This window comes from Eptatretus burgeri, chromosome 3 (assembly GCF_056783735.1).
Source record: "Eptatretus burgeri isolate ZD-2024b chromosome 3, Ebu_testis_v1, whole genome shotgun sequence".
In the NCBI taxonomy this organism is placed as follows: Eukaryota; Metazoa; Chordata; class Myxini; order Myxiniformes; family Myxinidae; genus Eptatretus; species Eptatretus burgeri.
This window is the reverse complement of record NC_140963.1, coordinates 17,626,019-17,652,823: the sequence shown is the minus strand read 5'-3', so window position 1 is coordinate 17,652,823 and position 26,805 is coordinate 17,626,019. Positions and strand designations below refer to the sequence as shown.

Here is a 26,805-nt window from a genome sequence, read left to right as displayed (position 1 = left end):
AAGTGGTATTGGGAGGCTGAACATGATTTCAACAGGCAGGGGAGTCTGAAGACTATCAAGATGGTGTGGGTGGCCAGGAACATTGTCCAACAACAACCATTTTACTTCGAGATTTTTCTCACCTTTTTTATCCTTTTTTTTTTTTTTTTTTTTTTTCTTTCTTATATATATTTTTTTTAATCAATTTTTTTTTTGTCGATTGTGATGCGAAACAGTGTTATAAGAGGATGTCTTTACTTTTATCCACTTGTAGCCCCAATTCCTCATTCATAAAATTTTGACTTGCCATGAATTAATTTATCGGATGTTGCACAGAGGACATTTTCACTTTGGGTAGACAATCATGTGCTTTTCTTTCATCATCAGATGTCCTGCCCAGAAGAATCCATTTTCTTTTCTTTCTTTCCGTTTTTTGCATTTTTCAAGATGGTTATAAAAGTTGTGGATGGATTCGGATGAAATTTGGTGGGCTTGGTTGGGAGTGTGACAAGGACGAATTGATTCGATTTTGGAGAAGATCCGGACACTAGAATTTTTGAAGTGATTCTTCACCATTAAGTGACGGGACGAAAACGATATACAACACGATATCTCAAAAAGTTATGGACGGATTCGGATGAAACTTGGTGGACAACTGGGGTGTGTGAGAGAAGGAAGAGTTAATTTGATTTTGGTGAGGATCCGGTTACGAGAATTGAATTTTTTTTTTTTTTAACCGATTCTTCACCATTGAGATACGGGGCCAAAAACGATATATCGCATGATATTTTAAAAAGTTATGGACAAGTTATGACAAAGAAATTGTGGATGAGTTGGTTAGTTACAAGAACAAGCTGATTTGGTTTTGATCCAGCCTATCACTGGGATACAAAACGTAAACTGTTCAGCCTGGCAGAGGTATGTATGTGCTCTACAGAGTGTTGTTCTAGTTTCACAAGTTTTTTGGTGTGATTTGAAAGATGTAGTAGCTGAAAAGTCTGCCTGATGAATAACATGGAAAATGATCACGTTGTACTATCATTCACATGTTCAACATAGCCGCGTGATTGCCACCGCAAAGTGAATAGCAGGAATCCTTGAAGACAATTCCATGGATATTAAGTGAGTTGTTAAGCTGCAGACAGTGTGGTAAATACCACAAACAACTGAACCTTGTTGCTTGCTATGACGTCAACATTCCTGAAAGTCAACTTCCTCTTTGCCATTTCGCAATCAGATGGTGTGGAATATTATCACCTCGTCCAACCTCCAAAGTTAGCACTGCTGTGTGAGCGTTCAGAAGTGTTTTCCTCATGAAAACAGAACATCCAATTTTTCTCATCCGGTCGTTGTAGACTGCAGCAAGTGTTGTGTTATCGAGGAGAGAAGCAGCTTCAGGATTGGAGGATGCAGAAGGGCACGTTTCCGCCCACCACCTCCCTCGATGAAACCAAAAATCATCGTCAAATCTCCATGTAAAAGTATTGCTGATGGCGCTGTAAGGCTTAAAACATGAAAAATTAAGGCACATTTAATCGGAAGCAAATGCGAGTTTCGAAAGAGAATCAAGAGTACATCTTGTACTCTTTACAACCACTGCATACATTTGAACTTGCATGCATATCATTGGAGGCTTCTCCTTCTTTCCTGTGCTGATCGAAGCTGTTTCTATTCGTAAGAAAGGAGAATGGTCACAAGCTAATCAGCATTCCTCAGGTTAAGCATTTGTTCAACAGAAGGACGTTCCATGATGGATGCGTTCAGGACCCCTGAGTCCCGATGAGTGGATGTCCTCAAAGACTGGTACAGGTGATTGGAGAAACCCTCAATTCATCCTGACGATCGACATCTTCACAAATTTGACCTCTTTGAAGAAGCATTGCAATTTGCATTCAAATATATCTCAAATATACTTGTGGTGTATTATTTCCATTAAAATTTAAGTTTTTTTTTTCAATAGATAATTCTCCCTCTTTTTAAATCTTTGGTATGGGGAAGCTTTCATTTGGAATGTAATTTGTGTATCCTTTTTTTTTTCAGGTCTGCATTTCTCTCTGCACACATCCCCTTGTTTCTTTATCCTTTCCTTCACACTGTGAGCAAAACGAGACCCTTTGAGTACTTGCGTTTGACAAGCTTAGGAGTCATTGGTAAGTTTCATGGACACTTTGTTTTGCTCTTAATTCGGATGACCTTTTGAATCGCTGGCGCCCCTTTGTCTTCCGTCTCGCCCATTTACATTTTGCATCGGACGTTTTTTATCAGACCTAGAACACTGTAGTAGAAAAAAGACAACTTTAAAGATGCTGTGCATTGTGAAAGTGTTGACATTAAAATGTGTTGAACAGATTCACATCCAGGTATACTTGTGTTATTTGATTAACTCTGAAAAATGCTGGAACATAAGGTTTCCTTTTTGCTTTGTTTTTTTTTTTATCTTTAAAACAATCTTTGATTGAGTGTGTCTGGTATATCACTGGGAGAGAGTTTCCTAAATTAATCAACATTGTTGGAGTGCATTTTTACCTCTGCCACAGAAGGTGAAGGAGGTTATGTTTTCACCCCTTTCTGTCTGTCTGTTTGTGTACAGGATATCTCAAAAAGTTCTGGACGGATCCATATGAAATTTTGTGGACAGGTTCGGTGTGTGACAAGGACAAACTGATTCGATTTCGGTAAAATTCTGGATCCGGCTCCGACTACTAGAATTTTTATGTGATTCTTCACCATTGAGAGATCGGGCCAAAAAGGATATATACAGATTACAGTAGCACGATATCTCAAAAAGTTGTTTACGGATTTGGATGAAACTTGGTGGACACGTTGGGTGTGTGACAAGGAAGACATTGTTCAATTTTGGTGAAGATCGGGATCCGGATCTGGATCTGGTAATTTTTTAAGTGATTCTTCACCAATGAGAGATGGGGCTAAACCGATATGTAGCACGATACCTCAAAAAGTTGTGGAAGGATTTGTATGAAACTTGGTGGACAAGTTGGGTCTGTGGCCATGACGAATTCATTCGATTTTGGTGAAGATCCGAATCTGATAATTTTTTGAAGTGATCCTTCACCATTGATCAGCTAAACTAATATGTAGCACGATATTTCAAAAAGTTGTGGACGGATTCGGATGAAACTTGGTGGGCAGTTTGGATGTGTGACCACAACGAATTGGTTCGATTTTGGTGAAGATCTGAATCCGGATCCGACTACTAGAATTTTTAAAGTGATTCTTCACCATTGAGAGATCGGGCTCAAAAACGATATATAGCATAATATTTCAACAACGTATTGGGCCAGATATGTTCTCGTGGATCAGGCATTGTGTGGTGGAGGTATGTGCTCTACCAAGTGCCCTTCTAGTATTTCTTGTAGTGTTGTTAGTAAGAGATTATGGGAATTTATATGTCGTATTAATCTTTGGTTCTCATTGAAACACTTGATTCCTGTGTTTAGGTGCTCTGGTAAAGCCCGATGAGCAGGATGTGATCAATTTCCTTCTCACTACAGAGATCATCCCTCTTTGCTTGCGCATCATGGAGTCTGGTAGTGAACTTTCTAAAACGGTGGGTTAATGCATACCTCTTATCAATGGAAAATAATTCGTTTGATTTGTCATGTTATGTACGAAGTAATGCTTCCTAATGGTGTTTGCTTTATGCTTGCTGTTCTTACTTTCTTTGTTTTTGCTTTCTTTGTTTCAGCTACATTACAATAGCTTATTCATCGATTTGTTTGAAGAAGCAGAAGAATAAAATCAACATCATAACACAGCTATCATTACAACAATCCTGATGAACAAGTGTTTAATTTTTAGCTTGTTAGTCCCCTACTGGTTTCACCGGAGGGGACCATAGATTTGCTCTTGGTGTCTTGGTCTGGTGGTGTATAGGCAATAGGCCACAGCCTCGATTGCTCCTGAAAATATAATTAACTTGGGTTACGCATATGAAGCAAAAATATGCGTACTGCTTCCGTGTATATATATAATACATTGTGGTTATATAGCCTGGATAATTATAGTTGCACCCCCACCCTGCCAACCAAGGAAGAAAATGTCAAGATGGGCCAAAAAACTTTTTTTTTTTTTTAACCTGATGGAATCAAACTAAACTTGCTCAATCACAACTTCAGGGTGACCTCTTTAATCCCTGAAAGTTTCATCTTCCGAGGTTAATTCCTCTTGGAGTAGTAGATGATACATACATACAGTGCCTATAGAAAGTCTACACCCTCTTTCAAAATTTTCCCCTTTTGTTGCCTTATAGCCTGGAATTAAATTGCATTAAATCAGACTTTTCCCACCTTTCATTTACACATCGTAACCAACAACTTCCAAGTGTAAAACAAATTTCAGAAAATTAATTAAAAATACAAAACTAGACTATCTTGGTTGGATAAGTGTCCACACCCCTTGTAATAGCAATTGTAAATTAGCTCAGGTGTAACCAATCACCTTCATCATTACACACCAAGTTAATTGGCCTCCACTTGTGTTAAATTGTGGTGATTCTGATTATTTCAGAATAAAATCAGCTGTTCCTGTAGATTTCCTCTGCTGGTAAGTGCATTTCACAGCAAATACTCAACCATGACACCCAAGGAGCTATCAAAACACCTCCGGGATAAAGTTGTGGAAAGGCACAGATCAGGGGATGTGTATAAAAATATTTCAAAGGCCTTGAATATCCCTTGGAGCACAGTCATGGCAATCAAGAAGTAGTCTGTGAGCCAGACAAGATATCGGTACCATCTGGGGGCACTAAACAAAACTTATTTTTTATTGATGGTGTACCCATATACTTCACAAAAATGCATGATGGACATTTCAAACTTGCAGCTTAAGTTTTTTTATCGCATAATTAATGTTTTTGCACAAAATATACAATTTTGTCATCCATGTTTTTATGCTTAAATGGCTGGACAGGCCAAATTTAAAAAAAAAATTCATAATGAAGTTGTGTTGTGTGTGTCTGAAAGTGATTATACTTAAGGAATATATCAAATATATTATAATAACATAAAAATGTGATTGTAATTTATCTTTGCGTCCTAATCTCTGCGACATCGATAATTGCGCAATATTGATCAATGGCATAAATATTTACTGCTAATGGACATGATAATATTTATTGAGAACTTCTTCATATTTGATTAAGTTATTAAGGTGAAATAACCTCTAGTTTATTATACTAACATCCATAGTCAAGTTTGTTTTGCAGTCGACGGCTTGTCTTCATTTCACCGATCTTCAATATCAAGTCAGACCATTTTATTCCGAATTTATTTTATACCTTGTTGATCTTAAATTTGATAACCTTACTTAAGTCATAGTTAATATGTATTTCAGCTGCAGCAAAATTGGAAATTATTCAAGGATCCAGAGAATAAAATGATAATAGAGTGGATACATTTATATGACAATAGTGTACTTAACCAGTTTTTATATCTTTTCAGGTGACTGTATGGAGGTAACACTCTACAATGATACATGATGGACTCACCAAAGAAAAAACAGAAAATGCAATCATTGAAAGAAAGGGCTTGCATTATTTGTTTCAAGCAGACTTCAGAATCTGAACTGACCAAACCCAGAGACAATGAATCTGTTGGTGTATTACTCCATGCAGCCAACTTACGGAATTTTGGGCCCATCCTGGAACTTAAAGAAGATGAATACGGCGAAAAGTTGTTCTACCACAGAGACTGTAGATCTGATTTTACACACAAGAAAATGCTTCAGAAGTTCCAAGAACCCGACTCTGAGCCGGAATGTTCCACCAAAAGGAGAAAATCTTCTCGTGCTCCTTCAACGACATCTCGTGTCTTAGACCCTGTATGTATCTTCTGTGAGAAGGAAAGCAAATATATGGCTGTTTCGAACACCAGGGAAACACTCCTACAGTCCAAAGAACTCAGGTCAGATGAAACAGTGAGAAGTGTTGCTCAGGCCAAATTGGATCAGAGAATACTTTGCCATCACATCCAGAGAGTTGGTTGCTGCCGAGGCTTATTACCATAAATCATGTTACCGCAAATACAGCCGTGGAGCAATGGAGAAAACATCAAAAATCACTGAAGATGATGATGCTTATCTGGCAGCAGAGCGGGAGGCTACCTTCTTCTGTTGAAGCATGGGCGCAAGACATTATTTGTTCAACCTGAAGTTGTCAGAATGATGGAACCGACTGAAAAGTTGTTGAATTTCCTGCACGAACTTGGCATCAATGATGTGAAACCCTCTACGAAGATACATATTCGCCGGAAGCTAGAATGTGAGTTCAAGAAGTCACTTCATTTCGTCTCTGATTATAAAGGAAAACTTCTTGTATATCCAGATGGCCTTTCCTTGGAGCAGGTAGTGGTCAAAATGATGAAGGCCGAAGAACAACTACAGGATGCAAAGTACTCAGATGATATTGAGAACATTGTCAAACTTTCTGCGAACCACTTGAGAGGACAAATTAAAAACATGAAAGAAAAGCCTTGGCCTCCACACCCTGCTGAACTGAAATCTGGCTATACTGAATTGCCAGAATCTTTAAAGATGTTTCTGAAACTGCTACTTAATGGAATGCAGAAGGTGGAACGAGGTGTCCAATCGGTAGGTCAGGATTGTATCTATGCTGTCAGTAGAGGAAAAGTCGTCCCTGCTAAACACATATTGCTACCATGGGGTGTTAAGTCACTGACAGGAAATGTTGAGCTCATCAAAATGCTCAATCGCCTTGGCCATGGTGTTTCCTACTCCAAGCTGGAAGAAATAGACACTGCATTGTGCCTTCAAAAGCAGATGAAAGAAGCAGACCGAGGTGTAGTTCTAACATCATCTTCCCATCCGTGCATTCCCTCCTCACTTGCCTATGACAACATAGAAAGGCTTGAAGAAACTTTAAGTGGTGCTTTTAGTGGTCGCGGTATGCTCGCTGCACTTAAATTGTTGATGCCACATGATCACTTCAGAGATTTATTCGCAAAACTGGGAAAAGAATGGCAGCTCACTGATGAAATTCTTAAGGTCTTGGAAGAATTCACATGTCGTCTCTACGTAAGCCAGTCAGAAATCTGTGATGTGAATGAGATGTGATATGAACTGTTCCGTGTAAAAGAAGAAAACGTAGAATCTGGACAGTTGCCCCCCTGCCAAAACTGTCTGCATCTACATGCAACGAGGGCCAACTATCAGGCTGCCATCTGGCACAGAGCATTGCAGGCAGACCCAGAAGTCCCAAGTCTGCTGGCTGGTCCGCTGACAAAGGCTGGTCCTTGGGTGATGACGGAGAACTTGTTATCAACTGGATGACAGCTGCACCAGCACCAGACACAGTCTTGGAGTTCCTGTCTTGCAAATGCAAGAAGTCATGCAAGTTGCCCACCTGCCAGTGTATGGTGAATGGACTGCACTGTACTCAGGCCTGCTTACTGCAGGAATGTGAGAACATGAAAGACGAGGAGGTCCATGCTGAGCAGGAAGAGGGATCTGATGGTTCGGACAGTGACAGCGATAGTGACACATTATAAACAATAATCAATATCATTTGGTGTGATTCAATTCATGTAATTCTCTCCAGTGGTACATCCCATGGAAATGGACTTGTGTTTTTCATGTTGTTGGTGTCAATAAATACATTACGAGTACACAATGTGTTTGTTCTTATGTCAGAAAATATGACGTTTTTTTCTGAGTCGACCCCACCTAAATTTAAAAGGCTCCACTGAGCTTAAGCTGTGAGTCGCAGATGTCCATCATGGTGCATTGAGTTGCAGATACATATAGCTATCAGAAAATCACAAAGTTTGGTGCCCCCAGGTGGTACTAATTGGTCAAAATCAGGCGACTGGCTCACGGACTAAAGTGGAAGGCGTATGGAACCACCAAGACCCTGCCTAGAACAGGCCGTCCGTCCCAAACTGGATGACCAAGCAACGAGGAAACTGATCAGAGAGGCCAGTGGCAGCTTTGAAAGAGCTACATGTCTTTATGGAAAAGACTGGTCACTGTGTGCATGTGACAACAATATCCCAAGCACTCAACAAGTCTGGCCTGTACGATAGGGTGGCAAGAAGGAAGCCATTACTGAAAAAAGCCCACCTTGAGTCCCCTTTTGAGGAATGCAAAAAACCACTCCGGAGATTCTGAAATCATGCGGTAAAAAGTTTTGTGGTCTGACAAAACCAAGATAGAACTTTTTGGCCTCAATGAAAAACGTTACGTTTGGCGCAAACCCAACACAGCACATCACACAAAGAACACCATCCCAACTGTGAAACATGGTGATGGCAGCATCATGTTATGGGGATGTTTCTCATCAGCAGGGACTGGGACACTTGTCAGGATAGAAGGGAAAATGGCTGGAGCAAAATACAGAAAAATCCTCGAGGAAAACCTGCTGCCCTCTGTAGGAAAGCTGAAATTGGGACGGAAGTTCACCTTTCAGCATGACAACGACCCAAAGCACACAACCAAAGCTCCACTGGAGTGTCTCAGGAACAAAAAGATAAATGTCCTTGAGTGGCGCAATCAAAGCCCCGACCTAAATCCAATCAACAATTTGTGGCATGACTTGAAGATTGCTGTCCATCAACGCACCCCACGCAACTTGACTGAGCTAGAACAGAAGACTGCCCAATCCCCTCAGCACCCGAGCAATATTACCAAATATTGCCCAATCAGGGTGTGCAAAGTTGGTAGAGTCCGATCCCAACAGACTCACAGCTGTAGTTGCTGTCAAATGTGCTTCCACCAAGTATTAACTCAGGGGTGTGGACACTTATCCAACCAAGATATTCTCGTTTTGTATTTTTAATTTTCTGAAATTTGTGGAATTTGTTTTTCACTTGGATGTTGTGGGTTACGATGTGTAAGTGAAAGGTGGGAAAAGTCTGATTTAAAACAATTAAATTCCAGGCTATAAGGCAACAAAAGGTGAAAATTTTGAAAGGGGGTGTAGACTTTCTCTCAACTCTGTACATACATACATGTATACATACATACATACATACATACATACATACATACATACAAACATACATACACTTGCTCCACCATATAGAGATTACGAATGTTGCTTTTATTGGGCATGTCACCTGTGTTTGACTCGTTATTTGTTGCGGATACAGTAATTAAGTTGCATATTTTGTTTTGTCAGGTGGCAACCTTTATTTTACAAAAGATTCTCCTGGACGACACGGGCTTGGCATACATTTGCCAGACGTATGAACGCTTTTCTCACGTTGCCATGATTCTCGTAAGTACATGTTTAACTTCACTCAAAACTTGCTGCATATCATGTGTCTAAAGGCCCGGTCACACCTTGACGTTTTAGCCAGCGATGGCAACGTATTAAAATGTATGTAAAACGCTGGCTGACATTGAACTTTTGATGTTTTTTTTTTAAGATTTGGACGTATTCATAACGAGTTGGTCGTATGCATAACATATTAGTATTGGACACAGAACGTTTCGTTGTGTTATAGATAACTTATACCAACGAATGCTGAACCTGTTGTCGGCCTACACAACCTATGCCCAACGATAGTCTAACTTCGGCATAGCGCATTGCACGCATCGCCGACGATGTCGTGACGTAGCCTATTAAAAAGCTGACGCACAACGATTCGAATCATAACTGCCGTAGAAATGGAAGTGACAACATCGCGGTCACACCTTGGCGATCTTGCCAGCGTATGCCGACCTAAGAAAAATGTGTCTAAAACGTTGGGGCACGTCAAATACGGTATGAGTAAGTTTGGTATACGTGAGTAGAACGCTAAAGTATGCTATCATACGTCGTAGTAAGTAGAGTACGTCAAGAAATTTTAAACATGTTCAAAATTTTACGACGTACTCGGCGTATGACACACGTTCCGCATGCGATGGGGATAAGTTTTACACACGATATGTGGACGCTTACACACGTCCACAAAGGCTACTTATAAGCTACTCATAAGTCGAAACACGTCGCGGTAATGTCTTTTTTACGCGAAACTTATTTCTAACTTATGTTTGACGTGCTTTGAACCAATTCTTTACGTAGTCCCAACACACATCGACGTATGTAGACGTATTCCAATGATGTCTTCCGGTCGACAAAAAATAAAAAAAATTAACGTGTTTCTAGCTTACAACTGCCATATAAAGACGTGTTCCCAGTGGTTTTGGGAATTGGTATATAAAAATGGTGCTCATAAAAGGGGAACCCAACAGTGTTTTCGAGTTCCTTTTTGAGTCGATGTCCATGTCAGCAGTATCAGTATCAGTATTAGTATTAGTATTAGTAGTAGTTTGTTCATGTTGGCAGTAGTAGGTGAGTGTGAGGGGGAGGGTGTGGGTTATGATGGATCGTCCTTGTGTCCGCGTGTCCACGGGTAGGTTCATAGGCTGCCACTCAACGATTTAAATGGCTGCATCTCCACTATTGAAAGTAGACGCTTGCGCTCAACAATTGGTTTTTTTTTTACACTCAACGACTTTTAAACGGTACCACTCAGCTATTTTCATTGTTTACAATGAACGATTTAAATTGCTCTCACTCGCCTTTGTTTTTTGACGCTGGGGTTTGGAAATTTGAAGCGTTTCTTCTGAACGTGTTAAAACGCTCAAACTCGACTATTTTAAATAGACGCTGCCGATGGACAATTGGAATCATAGCCAAGCTAGACATCGAAGTGTGAACATCCTCGTCATGCCGAAGAAAAGTTTGAAGAATGCTGCAAATAAGTGTCCTGGCCGTGGCCGTGGACGCTGACGCAAGGACGATCCATTATACCGACGTCTTTCAGCCTATGAGTAACTTAAAAGTAACGTCTGTCGGTGTGGCAACGATCGCGTAACGTGCCAACAACACGTTAATCATAGGTTAGAAATAAGTTTCGGGTACGCTAAACATTACCTCGGCGTGTCTCAACTTATGATTAACTTACAAGTAGCATGTGTTGACGTCTGTCAACGATCGCAGACCGTGCATACAACTTGTGGCCAGCGTAGCGGAACGTGTGAGTCATACGCCGGCATACGTCGTGAAATTTCAAGCATGAAAAAATTTGAGGACAACCGAAAAGTACAACGTTTAAAGCCAACGTATAATGACGTATGGCAGTGTTTTTCAGCGTGCTCTCAATGTTATCAAAACTTACCCATAACGTATTCAACGTGTGCCAGCGTTTTAGAAAAAAAAATTCAAAAATCGGCATACGTTGGCTAAAACGTCAAGGTGTGACCGGGCCTTAAGGAAGGCCTGCAAGCCGTGGTTCTGGCATTTGTCAGATCATCCGAAAGTACAAATCATCCACCTTCCACACCTCCAACTCCAAAACTTTGCATTGATTTTGAACAGAAATCTTTGGTGTTATCTAATTTTATTACAGGTCAAGATACTAGCAGTATGAAATGGATAAATTAATTCTTCCCCTCCACCCATCCTCCCCCTCCATCCACCACAAAACAAGAGCATATAGTTTTTCAACTTGATATTAATTGTACAAATTCAAAGTTGTTTTTTTTTGCCCATGAACTTGTTCTCCAGCTAAAATGATTCATAATTTCTCCTGCAATATATGGATTGACTTTCCTTGATCCCCTTAGACATAAGAAAATGAAATTTGATCTTTTCAGACTCTCAAAATTAATTTTTGGCATAGATGGCATCCATGGGGAGGAGGAAATTCCTCCTTAGAAAATGCCCCGCTGAGTGCAGTGAGAATGACGGTGCCATTCGTCATGACGTCGTTGCTACCCAGTGTACCCCGGGAAATGACCGCACTTCCCCCAGGCTCAGTGGCTGTTTATCTCCTCTAACAGTTGTCAGTCATGTGCGTGTGTGCGCGTGCGCTTGTCTGTGAGCCTTACTTGGATCATGCTAAAAAAAAAAAAAATGAACGATTTATTTTATATTTTTCTACAACAGCGAGGCTCATGGAAGAGTAAAGTTAAATTGATGGTGGGCCAGTGGGGCAACGATTGAGCACAACCAGCAAAGGAATATATGAATATGAGGGGAGAAGAGAGAGAAGCGGAGGAAACACTGAAACCAACAAGTAAGAGGGTTGGTTAGGATGGGTAAATGGGGGTAATAAGGATCATTGGTCAGAATGGGGATGGCATGTGGTGGCAGTACACGTCCTGCTTGATGTCCTGGAGGGAAAGAAGGCCCTCTGGTAGGCAGCACATAGATGGAAGTAGTAAGGAACAAAGGAGTTGAGGTGCTTCAGTCAGCCTGGATTTTGGAAGTTTAATCAGTAAGGGGTTACTGGAAGAGCCCCAGTCCCCCATATTAAAGTGGGTCTAGGTTTTGTGGCATGAAATATCACATCGCTCGAAGGGACATTCACTCCTTGACCTTAGTTTAGTTGTAAAAGTAGGTGCCGCATGATCAGTCATGGGAGTGTTACTCGTCAGAAGGATTTTGGTCTAAATAGGAGAGATGCAGTTGTTGCATTGGCTCTGCTTTCACATCTACCTGTTCGTGCCTTCACCATTTGCCTTCCTGCATGCGTGTGCGTGCCTCTGCCACTGAGCTTGCCCGAGAGCTCCACTACCCACATGGATGTTCAACAAGCAAATCAGATATCACTGTCGACCCTTGTCTTTTCATTATTTTATCCATCTGGTTTTTTTTTTTGGGGGGGGGAGTGGGGGTTCGAACCTCCTGTGTGTTAATACGGCTTGTGAGCTTTGTCCCATTTCCAGGCCTATTGCAAAATGTTCTCTTTGGGAGAATCTAAACTTTTGCTTGTTTATTATTTATCAATGTTCAACTTATTGTTTGCAAACATGGCCATGTGGAGATGCCTTCTTTCCTCGTCATTGGGGTAATATGAGCAAAGGAGTAAAAACGTGGAAACACACTTGCAGTGCTGTAATAAAACACGGTACAAACCAGCACAGTAATACTTGCCTCAACAAATCGGGGATTTGAGGTGCAACCCCATTTGTGTGTGCCAATGCCTCGAATGAGAATCTCCCGCCCTTCAATATACATCTCTCATCGAATATGCAGTGAAATTGAGTGCCAATCTAGTTTTAAATGAATCGGGTGTGTTTTAGGAAACCTGTACCGATTGCTGAAAATGATCGGACTACTAGAATTTTTAAAGTGATTCTTCACCATTGAGTGATCGTCAGGCCAAAAATAATACATGGAATGATATCTCAAAAAGTTGTGTACAGATTCGGATGAATCTTGGTGGACATGTTGGTGGTGTGTGACAAGAAAGAATTGATTCAATTTTTGGTGAAGATCTGAATCCGGATGCGGATCTGATAATTTTTTAAGTGTTTCTTCACCATTGAGAGAGAGGGCCAAAATCGATATATAGAATGATATTTCAAAAATTTATTGTGCCCGATATGTTCTCGTGGATCAGGCATTACGTGGCAGAGGTATGCGCTCTACCGAGTGCCCTTCTAATTTTACATGAATCGGGTGTGCTTTAGGAAACCTGTACCTCTCTTCTTCTTTCGGCTGCTCCTGTTAAGGGTCGCCACAGTGGATCATCCGTTATGATCCGCATAATGATTTGGCACAGGTTTTACGCCGGATGCCCTTCCTGACGCAACCTGGTCACCTCTTACGACACAGGGATATGATACACCTATTCTAACCGGGGCATACAGTATACTGGTACTCACTTCGCCGACCTCGGAAGGATGACAGGCTGAGTCAACCCCCTGGTGTGTTAATGCAGTGGCCCAATGGGGCTTGAACTCAGGATCTTTTGGATCAAAGCTCGCTGCCCTAACCACTGCGCCAACACCAGGCTACTTAGGAAACCTGTACCGATTGCTGAAAAGGCGTTCCGCGATAGTCCCACCAGTTCGGCGATCCACGATACCTTCAACCCTTCTTTAACTCCAGCTATCCATCAATCACTGGTCCCTTGCTCTTTTAGCTACCAAACAGTAACTCCTCAGTCCTCACGATCCTGCCATTTTTGCCTTTTAAACCCCATAATTCCCATGGGAGGCTTCCCTCACCCGAATCCACTTATTCGTTCCTCCATCTCGAACCCTTCCTCTCATCCTTTTGCTTTCCAACCCCCACTTCACACCATCCCCTTCAAACCTCCCCCCCCCCCACATCCGAAACTATCTCCCCACCATCACTACTCCATTACCTCAGTTGCCTGAGGACAATGACCCAAATTACCCCATTAACTCATGACCTGCGGGCTATAAAATACAAAGGATCCCTCTGCGTGTGCAAATATCACTGTGGAATTAAATAGATGTTTTTCTCTTCTGAAATTATTTTCTGTAAAACTCCCCAATAAAACCCCATTTATTGGCGCTGCTGTTGTCGTCATTGTACGAGATAAACAACAACAGCTGCTGTCTGCTTGTAGGGTGAAATTTTAAATATACCGGTATACAGAAAAAACGGTTATCCTGGTATGCCGAAAAAAATCAGTATGAAAACAATAATCAGTAGATGATATTGATCTGTGATACAATGAACAAATCAAAGAAAGGTGTTTACAATCTTTAAATACCATACATGGATTACATGATTTAAAAAGCTTTGATGCACTCGGCCACATCTGGAACAGTGTAACGTATGACGTCGAGACGTACCAGGAAGGAGGGACAGGAGGTGTTAACTTTTAACCATCAGCACCCGAGCACTGTACAAGCAATCGCGGTTTTTCTACGCCCTTGTGGCTGTTTTTAAAGCAATTACCATTTGTTTATTTGATATGAATCAGGTGTGGTTTAGAAAGCCTGTGCTGATTTACGACACGGTAATCCACAATATTCATACCGCTACGGTGGTCATACCGCTACGGCAATCTGCGATAGTCAGTCATACCTGAACGATGGTCATACCGGGACAGTGAATCAATTTTAATCCAAGTTGAAGTTGGAAGTAGAATGATGATGTGTCAATGATGGGTTCGTCGTATGTGAATATCTAATGGACCATTGGACCATTATGTATTTTTGTAACCTGCGTTAAAAAATGATTTATTTATTCCTTTAAAAAAAAAAATACTGATATGTCTGTATACACCGCAGTATATGCCTGGTGAGCCTCTGTTTCCCAGGTCCACAGGGATCCTGTTCCGCCGGCGTCGAGCGGTGTGGCGTCGAGTTCTACCGCTGGCATGAGCGGTGTGTTCGGCCATCCAGCTGCGCCGTTCACTTCCGCTGTCTGGGGCAGTGTGTATGGGTGCCCGTCGGGGCTATCCTCTCCCTATGTGGGCATCTTCCCCCCTTGTGGAGTGCTCCTCGTGGCTTACGGCAACCTGCGTTTGGCGGTTGCATCTCCATCGTGGTCCCCCCCCTTTTTTGGGGCAGGGATTTGCGGCAGAGAGGTGTGGCTGCAGCACTCATCATCCATGCATATTGTCGGGGGTCCAACATGTGGGTGGGGGAGGGAGACGCTTCAGCCCGTTTTTCCTTTTCCCTGTCCCAGGCACGGTCGCGCAATGATGCACGCCATCAATCCACACCCCTCCGCTGGCTAGCCCGTGCTCTCTCTCGGTGTGTTCGGCATCTGGAGCATGAGGGACTCTGTTGCGAACGTCAGCCGTTGCCTCCCTGTCGAACACTGGCTGCGGCGCACGCACTGTCCACTCGCGAAGCGGACCCACCGTGTTCCGCACCCCCTTCCACACGTGCAGGCGTGCACGAATGCTTCGTTTTCCCCCCACGTGCCTTCACCAGCACACGTACATGTGCATGGGCTGTTTTGAATGTCTGTCTGCGTGTGCGTGCATGAAGGTGCGCATCCGTGGCACGGGGTTGTCGGGCAAAGGTGCGAGGCTTGTGTGTGTGCGTGGGCCTTGGCTGGCGACCGACAGTCACCCGAGAACTGGTGCGGACAAGAGGATTCCAACTGTTGAATTAATCCAGAGCATTGCGATGGCCGGTGAGCAAGTGTGGACGCGATGTGATATCTACTCGGTGCTCTGAATGTCAAAGTGAAGATATTCATTGAAGAGTGCTTAAACGGCAGGAGGAACGATGATGCTCTCTAACGAGCCAAATGCCTAGTAATCTAATTTGTGACGCGCATGAATGGATCAACGAGATTCCCACTGCCTGTGAAGGGACTTCAGAAGCATATAACAAGTGAGAGGCCCGCCTCTCGGTGGGGCCCACGAGGTCCGACTCCGTGAGAGGTGTGGCGTGCACGGTGTCGCAGATGTGGAGCTGCTGGTGAAATACAGTCGTAGTCAAAAATATTGGCGCTCTTGCACTTTTTAAAAATCATGAACCATTTCTTCCAGAAAATTGATGAAATTGAAAAATCTTTTGGTGTCCACAAATGTATTTATTTGGTTTTCAGTGAACAAAACAAAAAAACCTGAAAAAATTACGAAATCTTATCTTATTCCACACAGAAATCCTAAAATGCCCCCAGACAATATTATTGGCACCTTTTAGAAGTTGTTAGAAATAATTTGATTTCAAGCAGGTGATTCTGATTTACTTTGGAATTGAACTCACCTGTGGTGAGTAGCAGGTGCCTGCAATATAAAAATCACTCATTCAACCAGTTTGAAGAGAGAAAATGAGTCATTCTGTTGTTTTGTGTCACTGTGTGTACCGCAATGAGCACAGAGAAAATAAATAAAACTAGAGAATTGTATGAGATCAGACACAAGATTGAAGCCAAGTATGGGCAATCTCAAGGCTACAGGTCCATCTCCAGAGACCTTGATGTTCCTGTGTCCACCGTACGCAATGTTATCGGGAAGTTTAAGGTCCCTGGCACTGTAGCCAACCTCCCTGGACGTGGCCGCAAGAGAAAACCTGATTGAAGGATTGTTCGCATGGTGGAGAAAGCACCTCGATCAACTGCCAAACAGGTTCAATCTGACCTTCAGACACAAGGTACGAAAGTTTCAACTCACACCATCTGTTGCCAACTCGATGAAAGGGGGTTCTATGGTGGGAAACCCAGGAGGACCCCACTGCTGAGAGAGACATAAGAAAGCCTGACTTGAGTTTGCCAAAACACACCTGAACAAGCCAAAATCCTTCTGGGAGAATGTCCTGTGGACAGATGAGACCAAATTAGAGCTTTTATTGTGAAGCACATCATCTCTATGTTTACAGAAAACAAAATGAAGCCTTCAAAGAAAAGAACATCTTCCCTACAGGCAAACATGAAGGTGGTTCAGTAATGTTTTGGGATGCTGTGCTGCCTCTGGCACTGGGTACCTTGAATGTGTGCATGGCATCATGGAATCAGGAGATTACCAAGGCCTTTTGGAGTGCAATGTTCAACCCAGTGTCAGAAAGCGAGGTCTCTGGCAAAGGTCATGGGTCTTGCAGCAGGACAATGACCCCAAACACACTTCAAAATACCCAGGAATGGTTCAAGACAAAATGCTGGAATGTTCTGAACAGACCAGTCATGAGTCTAGATCTAAATCACATTGAACACCTGTGGGGAGATCTGAGAACAGCAGTTGGGAGAAGGCACCCTTCAAATATGGGAGAACTGGAGTAGTTTGACCAAGAAGAGAGGGCCAAACTGCCAGTGGAGAGGTGTGGGAAGCTCATTCATCGCGATAGGAAGCGCTTGACTGCAGTTATATTGTGCTACCAAATATTAAGTCTTGGGTGTTAATAATTTTCTCAATGCCATTTATTTTTATTTTCTGATTTAAAAGTATATATTAAGTTCTGAATTGAAAACAAAGGTTCTGTAATATTAACAGTGAAATAAGGAATGGTAGAGACCAAATACTTTAGTTAATTTCAACTTATTTTTGGAGAAAATTATGAGTTATTTGAAAAAAGTGCAAGGGTGTCAATATTTTTGACCACGACTGTACCACGACTCTTACTGTTCCTTTACTGACATGGTGAGACTGGAAGTGTTAGTGACGCGTATGAATCCCATATATTGGTGGGTGCCCACCCAATAGGTGTGTTGGCCAATGGGTGGCTACCGGTGGGCACCCAATGATTGGTGCCCATCGGTATATCAATATACCAGTATGAGCCCATCGGTATATCGATATGATACCGCTGGGTTCATATCAATATACCAGTATAAGCCCACCAATTTATATCGATACCGGAAAAAATAAATACCAACGAAGCCTCCAGAAATTGTGATCAAAACAGCAACAGCATGTCTCCTACATATCATGGCCCATCACAGTTGCTTATCCAACTCACAATCCCACAAGATATGCAGAAACCTTGTGGAATTGCTACTCTCAATTGACCATGAGCAGCCTAATTGTGCCCATAAATGACCGTCACGGTCTGAACCAATTCCCTTTTTCCTGATGCATATATATATACACATCGCTAAAAGTAATAATGATGGATGTTTTCCTTCACAAGATTCCCGCAACTCCTTGGGCAATATCCTTTATCATGACATGGGTTTTATGGTCCCTGGTCAAGTTATTGAAGAGGAAATAGTCGGGAATAATAGCAAGGACCCACGGAACCTCCGCGGTAAAAGCCCTTGCTCTCACTCAGAGGCCTGAAGCCCAATGACTGCATTCTGAGGCCTATTCTTACCGTGGCCTTCATGAGGCCTGTGACCCGTGATATCGGCTCCAACCTTTCGATATTTGATGATCCTTTTAACAGTCACTTTGGTCGTTTTACACTGAAGGGAAAACTTCTCGGAAGGGCATGACGATTGTGAATATGACAGCTCTGAAGATTTGTTTGGCTTCGCATAGCACAGACATGGTGACCATATGATTTTATTTTTATTTTTCAGTTACAATAGTTTGTGTAGTCCGGCCAGCTGTCCAACCAATGGGTGTAAAGGAGCGTTACGGATGAACAACATGCGTTTTGTTCTCGAGATTGTTATTTGGAAAGATGAGTGGTTGGGTAAATGACAAACAAATGTTATCTAGTATAAATTTAACAAATCTGTCGTCCAATGGCAAAACGTAGCAAATCGTCTTTTGTTCATCTATCTATAATTCCAGGTGTGTGTGTGTGTGTGTGTGTGTGTGTGTGTGTGTGTGTGTGTGTGTGTGTGTGTGTGTGTGTGTGTGTGTGTGTGTGTGTGTGTGTGTGTGTCACCGCTGTTTCTCAACAACCACTGGTCCGATCTCATTGAAAATTGCCAGGTATATTGCTGGGGACCTGAGGATGTGCCTTTTCAAGGTTTGATATTAATCGGACAAGTGCTTCCCAAGTTATGGCCATTTATTTACCAACCAATGACAAGACACGTTGTTGCGTGGGCGTGGCCGATGGGGAAGAGAACCTCAGCCGCGTTCCCCATTACGGGTTACAATGTAGGGCTTCCGGAGAGTGATGACTTCGTGTATTCTAATAATTTCTCGATTTCTTATGCGCATTTATAGATAAACACAATGCCCCAAGTTATGATCGTTTTCATATTAGACGGTGTATAAATTTCGGTAACATCAGAGTGAGCTGGTATGCTCCGAACCAGGGAGTAAATTTTTTTTCTCTCTCTCTTCTCTTCTCTTTTTGTTTTTCCTTGCGACGACATTGCGAAAAGGCAAAATACGTTGGCGCTAATTGAATAATTGGCCATTAAAACTAAATTGCGAATAATCATAACTGCGATATGCGAACTTCCGGGCCACGCACGTACGGGCACGCGAGAGCGAAGAAACGGCCTGTGTGGTTGTTGTTTCTTGCTCGCGGTTTGAATATTTATTTATTTATTTATTTTTATTATTTTTTAATTTTTTTATGGGCACGTACTAGTTTAGTGAAAACAAAGGAAAACTGTTGTATCAAAGGCCTAATCCGACTGACTTGCTAGGTTTTACCATTGAAATTCAAGCATCTAGGATCCACTTTTACAGATTTTGTTATAGTATAAACATGTGACAGAACCTAGTAACTCCAAAAATGACAAAATCTCAACTTTGACGAAAAAGTGACTTACTAGGTTTTGCCATTGGAAGGTAGAAATGGGTATAATACCAAATACTTCCTGACTTCTCTTGAAAGTTGTATGTATGTTCATGGATGCAATGCTTTGTAATTTTATTTCTCGATACAGCTGTGTAACCGTGTAATTTTACTAAGAAATGCTGATTTGTTTACACTTAGGGGAAAATGGTACTGGCACTTTCAAAAGAACCTTCAGCTCGTCTCCTCAAGCATGTGGTCAGGTGCTATTTGCGTCTCTCGGACAATCCCCGGTGAGTCTAAACGATTTATGGTGTCTTGTATATCTTTACTGAAGTGGAAAACGGGCAAGCAGTGGATACCTTTCACTCGTTTACCTCTTTGAAAGGGAATTTTTATGAGCCGTAACTTCCAATAAGCATCAGAACAAACCATCTGACAGGGAAGTGCAGACTGCAGCGGTAGTGTACTTGCCTTTGAACTGTCTTGTCTGGGTTCGATTCTCCGCCTGACCTTCAACCGTCAGAGTGATGCTTCGTTGGCAGGGCGTTGCATTGCAAAGCGCGCCGTCCCTCGGATGGACGTTAAGCCCATCTGTTGGTATTGTTGGTGGACGTAGGTGAGTTATTGCGATGGCACGGTGTTTTCCAAGAAGAGTCGATGAGTTATTGCGGGCATCCTAGCTATATTACAAATGCCTTCTCTCACTACCACTGGGAAGGTAAAGGCAAACCACCCGATCTCACTCCCATTGGGAAGGTAAAGCAAACTACCTGATCTCACGACCACTCAGAAGGTAAAGGCAAACCACCCGATCTCATGGTGGTTTGTTTTTTTTTCTCTCATTGTAAACGTGTGTTTATGGTTGTACACACCATTCGTTTCATTAATCCGACATTTCAGAATATAATCCAGAAACTTTCCACGTCATGCCATCAAGGACCTTGTGGGGTCGGGGGTGCATTTTTGGCACGCGGGGAAATAAAATTGCTTTACATTTTTCAGAAAATCTCTTTCAGAGAAAGTCCACGATATTTGCCATTGAGTTCCACGAATGTACTGCTATTTAGTTTTAACGGTTCCAATTATTGCCACCTTTTTGTGAGGTAGGCGAGGGAATGTTTTCTGGCCAAAGTCTTTCACGAACCAGCTGGCTCGGCCTGACATTCAACTGAAGGTGATTTGGGCAGTAATTTGTCATTTATTCAGTGTGCCGGTGATGACTCTTCTCTTCGCAAATGGCACCGTGGGATGTTTTAAAGTCCATCAGCAACCATTGCTGGTGGACGTACGGGTCCTCGAGCTTAACACCGATCTGAGGGACGGCGGTACATGTTGATTGTATCATCCTGAAACACCAGGATGACAGTTGATAGCTCGACAGAGATTCAAGCCCAGGCTGAACGGCTCAAAGGTGTGTGTGTGTGTGTGTGTGTGTGTGTGTGTGTGTGTGTGTGTGTGTGTGTGTGTGTGTGTGTGTGTGTGTGTGTGTGTGTGTGTGTGTGTGTGTGTGTGTGTGTGTGTGTGTGTGTGTGTGTACGTACGTCTCGGCCATCCTGCTGGCCAAACCTCAAATCACCGAATACAGATTTATTATTTGCAGTGTGAGTTATTTTCAATGAATTTCCTTGTTTTAATTGCTGTTTTGACATTGATTTGTTGTTAGCGGGAGCGCTATGAGGTGGTGGGGGCGGAGGGGAGGAGAGGAGTGGCTCATTTTGAGAGGTTATAGATTTTGCTGACAGTTGAATATTTGCTGTACACAAGTAGGCAAACTCTGCTTCAGAATTTTTTTATGTTGTTGTTCACCACATTTGCTGTAGAGTCCACAGCTTAGACGTCTAGCAAAGGCGTTGTGAAAAACATAAAATGTGAAAGAGGTTCAATTCTTCTTCTCTTCTTCTTCTTCTTCTTCTTCTTCTTCTTCTTCTTCTTCTTGCGTATGGCAGCTTGGCTGCCGGGTAACTATCGTTTTGTTGGGGCGCGACGTTACCCCTGATGCTGTGGTCCTATACCAGTATACTGGTACTCATAGCTGTTTCGCCTACCTCGGAAGGATGACAGGCTGAGTCAACCCCACCTGATGTTAATTCAGTGGAAAACGGGGCTCAAACTCAGGACCCTAAGATCCCAAGGCTGCCACCCTAACCACAAAGCCACCACCAGTCTTTTCAAGTTCATTGAAAATCATTCACATTCCATGTGTCCAATCACATAAAATTGGGTTCATTCAGGAATGACAATCTTACCTGGAGCAAAAATCGAACCTATCGCTACACCTGCCGGACATCTCCACATATTTGTTCTCACGAAACCAGCACGATTCACTCCCAACGCAAATGGCTCTTTTTGGGATTGCACTTGATGCTCAGTTTGTTGGAAAAGGGTTCACCGTATATAACCTGTGGCCACAATACGTGCCTTACATACCTGATTTCTCCCATAGGGCCCGTGAGGCATTAAGACAATGTCTACCAGACCAGCTGAAGGACAACACTTTTGCAACGGTCTTGAAAGACGATACGACCACAAAGCGTTGGCTGGCGCAGCTCATGAAAAACTTGCAGGAAGGGGTAGTTACAGACCCCCGTGGTATCCCCTTGCCAGCACAGTGAATTGGGATGAATGAAAGTACTCTGCCTACCTTTTTGTGGCAGTTTGGAGTTTTGTAATCGACGAAGCCAAGAAAGTGCCTCCTGCCTCCAGCGCTAATCACATGACTGTTGCAGTTTGAACTTCTTTTGCCAACACCTGTTTTCACATGATATTTAATTTTTTTTTTAAGTCTTTGAGCCTTTCTTATTCCTCTTCTTGTTTTTCTTCTTCAGTCTTCTTCTTCATCATGTTTTGTTTGTTTTTGTCCTGATGCCAAGAAGGCCTTAAAATTGGAATTCATACCAAAGTGTGTTTGTTTTCAGAGTTGGTTAATGAACTGCTGATCCAATGCTGTTACAAGCAGCCTTCAATTGCTCGGACCCATGGTTTAAAAAAAAGAGGGAGGGATGAAAGGCGAGAAGATTTTGTGTGCATTTCAATAGGTCACGATATTTTGTGGGCCGTGTTGGTGGAAATAGTTATTTGTTTTCCGTTTTGTGATGTTCGAATTGTTGTAAGTGCTCGTTTGATTGACCTGAGAAACGTTTGGAGCGCGATTTTGCTGTCCGATACAAATGAGGCACCGCAGCGTCTCCGTCGCCGCTCTCCGTGAACGTGACGACCCGAAACCGTGCCCCTCAATTTCAGGTGAATACCTTTTCCATCCGTCGTGGACACACCGTTCATCAAGTACCGATTTGTGAAAGCGGTACTTTTTGTGCTAAAAGGAAAGTAAGATGTTCATATTTATTGTTAGTACATGGAGGTGCGGTGAGGAGTGCAGATTTCCGTCAGCCATCATAATGCAGTGTGAAGAGTTCACAGAAATGTACAGGAACAAGATAAGTTTAAAATATGAACAGTTGGTAAAACGAATGAGATTCTTCACAACATTTGTTTATACCAACATTCCAGTTGGAAAAGTTTAGATTTTCTTTTGAACAGCTTAGTTGATGGCTAATTGTCCAGTAAAATGAGGAGTGTTTGCAACAACCTCTCAAACTGGCTGTTTCCATTTACAATAAACAATGTGCTCACTTTCTTCATACGAAGATGATCACTTTGGATACAAACTTTTTCTTTCGTTTTTTTTCTTTACCGAGTGAAAACTTCATTTTTGAGGAACTGCTTCTCAAGCAATGACTTGTAAATGTACCTGTATAAAATGTTTTCTCACCTGCTCGCATCGTGGCCACGTAGCTCGTCAGATCCGTGGAGTGCATGAGGAAGAGACGCATTTCATTGGTTCAAGGCATTGGGTGTTTCAAAAGTCTTGGGACTATTTAAATGCTTTATTTTGAAAAGGGTAAACGAGATTCAAAATTAACGGTCACCCATCACAAAGGAGAGACTTGGGAGATTATTTTTTGGCCCTTTGATGTACAGTGATGGACGGCGTGAATGACCTGTTTGATGTGACCACGGCGGGCCGGGCAAGCGACGGTGAAATTCTGTGTCACCTCCTTACACACTCCTCCACAGGTATCTTGAGATGTAAACATCCTCCGCGTAGCCCCACGTGAAGAAATCCAGCGGATTGAGTCTTCTTTTTCTTGTGTATGGCAGCTTGGCTGCTGGGTAGCTATCATTTTGTTGGGGCACGGCTGTGCCGCTGATGCTGTGCCCCTATACCAATACAGTGGTACTCATTTCGCCGATCTCAGAAGGATTACAGGCTGATTCAACCCCACCTGGTGTTAATTCAGCAGCCAATGGGGCTGGAACTCAGGACCCTAAGATTGCAAGCCAGCGACCCCAGCCACGAAGATAACACCAGGTTTTGCAGATTGAGCGAGGTCTGGGGAATGGTGAGACCAAATGTGCTTTGTCTTGAAGGAGACAACCCTGTTGTCAAACTTCTCTGCCTCGTAGTTGGTGCATGTGAGAGTTTGTCATGTTGTGCCAAAGACTGAGCTCTTTTGAGCGCCAATGAGAGGACCTCCTTGGACTTTGAGTGACAGGTTGTGTCGCCACCTCAGCGTTCTCTTCTGAACACCCGGTCTTCATTCTCTCTGATTTCTTGAGATTGTGAACAGTGCCTTCTTTCTGAAACATCCTGGCATTGTGAAGAATACAGTCCTTGCTCGGTGGGTCTTTCACTTTGAAATGATTGCGATAAATCCAGAGACTTGATCATAGACTTCATCTCAAGGTACCATTCTACGACATTACTTCGTCGTTGTGCTTTGCACAACACATTATACTCCTGATTCATGAACCTTGGGAGAGACAATTTACCCACTTCCTACAACATAACCTGAAAATGAAATAACAATTACATTTACTAATGTTCAACACAATGGAAATAGTGCCAAGACTTTTGAACCATCCTACACCTGTAAAGATTGATCATTGATGATCCTTTATATACACGAACATGTGATGAGTAGTCTTGTATCTAGTGGCATGAAAGGAGCGAATAATGAAGGAAGGATGGACTGTTGGAAGGATGAATGAGTGAGGGTGTGAAGTCGGATAGTGAAGAATTTTAGTGAAAAATGCTTTCGCTCAAACATATCACTGCATTATGCACTGTACTTTAAACAAATGGATACATGTGCATGTTGGGTATTATTTTCAATAAAATTGTGTCACTGTGCTTCATGTTGTTTGTACTTCACCAAACGATGTCAAGCAATGTAGTTTAGGGGAAGAGATGAATGTAAACAGAAACGAAGATGGAGGTGAGGGAAGGAACAAAGCTTGTGAGAGATGAACAATTAACAACAATACTGTACTACAGGAAGATGTAATGGGACATGAACATGGTGGATGTCTAAACAACGCTTTGGTGTGAAGAACAAGAGCTGAGAGCCACAGAACAACCAGGGAATTAAATAATGATTAACAACATTCATTATTATTATTATTATTTAATATGTCACCTGTGGTTGCTGGTTACATCATTGCTGGGAGTGTGGCTGTGCTGCTGTTGCAGTGCCCTCTGTTTACAGTAACATGGTATTCATTTTGCTGACTTCGGAAGGATGACATTTCTGAGTCAACCCACCTGGTGTTATTTAACAGCACGAAAGGGGCTCAAACTCAAGATCCGGAGATCTTAAACCAGCCACCTTAACCGTTAAGCCAACATCAGGCTTCGCATTATAGATATAAATATGCTAACATGTACAACTAGAACGGCACTTGGTAGAGTTACAATTACAATGAATAATCCCAAGTGAGACGGACGCTTGTCTCCTGATGGAGGGCGGTTGTAGTTGGGATACATTCGGTGATGATTTATTTTCACTTTGATGGGAAGTGATGGGCCCGTGCAGACTGAAAGGCCTGATAACGTGATTGTTTCCCCACATTGAAAACTGTGAAGGATGAGCGAGTCCTCAATGAATCAAAAATGGTCCTTTCGTTTTTGTCCTGGGAAAGGAGACCCTTGGACCTTTTTAAATCTTATCAAAGAAGTCCAAAGGGTGTAAAGTCTGAAAGGTGTTGTAAAAGGGTCCTTAATAGACTATAAAGGGTACATAGGGCGTTTAAAAGGTCGACCAAATAAGGGGACGATAGGTCTGTGGCGTCTTAAGTTCTAAATGTTACATTCCAAAAGTAGTTTTGGTCTAAAGGATGTAAATGTCGAAAGGATATTCAAAGGTCTGAGGCTTTAAAAGGCTCTTTCGGGGTCGAAAGGTCTGTGGTATTTAAAGGGTATGTCTGAACAGTTACAGTTTAAAGATTCCAAGAAGCGTAAGGGTGTGCAGTTTTAACGGGCGAAAGGTATATGGGTATGTTCCAAAAGTAGTTGGGGTCTAAAAAAGGATGTAAATTTCTGAAAGGTCTTAAAAAGTCTTGGGGTTTCAAGACTCTAAGCAATCCAAAGGTGCAAAGGGTACATTCCAATCGTAGTTGGGCTCTTACGGAATCTAAAGGGTGTAAAGTGTCGAAAGGGACTAAAAAGGACAAAGTACTGTCCACTCTCTGCCACCCCTGAACCATTTCTTCCTCATTATTTAAAGCCTCGTCCTGGCGGCGGAGTTGCTCTCTTCACCAAAGACTCTATTCATCACTCACCATGCACTGCACTCTCTCTCCCACACGCCTCGGAATACTTCTGGCTACGGCTTCCCCTCCACTCCCACCTCATGTTGAAATGTGTGTTGTACCGTCCACGAAACAGCGATGACTCCATTTACATCTCACTCTCCGAAAACATGGACCAACTTCAATCCTCTCATCCCAACTCTCTCTTCCTCACATGTGGTGACTTAAATTGTCATCATGCCAGTTGTGTGGGTACTTCTCTCACCTACCATGGCACTTCAGCAAAAGCCTTCTGTGACTCATTGGGACTGACTCAATCTGTCAACTTCCCAACCCGGATCTCAACCAACGGTATTCCATCTCTTCTGGATCTGATTTTGACCAATTTCCCTGAAAATTTCTGTTCTTCCT

At 42.5% G+C, this 26,805-nt stretch overlaps 1 protein-coding gene across 6 annotated transcripts in view; it reads left to right on the top strand.

Moving 5' to 3' along the window:
• The window catches only part of LOC147029465 (CCR4-NOT transcription complex subunit 9), a 44,274-nt gene extending 19,277 nt beyond the window's left edge, over positions 1 to 24,997 (top strand). For all 6 annotated transcript variants that reach the window (XM_085872527.1, XM_085872524.1, XM_085872525.1 and 3 more), the window contains 5 exons: positions 2,020 to 2,129; positions 3,438 to 3,547; positions 9,131 to 9,229; positions 20,005 to 20,096; positions 22,250 to 24,997. In XM_085872527.1, coding sequence (XP_085728653.1) covers positions 2,020 to 2,129; positions 3,438 to 3,547; positions 9,131 to 9,229; positions 20,005 to 20,096; positions 22,250 to 22,418 — 580 coding nt within the window. In that variant the 3' untranslated portion in view covers positions 22,419 to 24,997. The remainder of the gene's footprint in view (positions 1 to 2,019; positions 2,130 to 3,437; positions 3,548 to 9,130; positions 9,230 to 20,004; positions 20,097 to 22,249) is intronic.
• Positions 24,998 to 26,805: the final 1,808 nt, after the last annotated feature.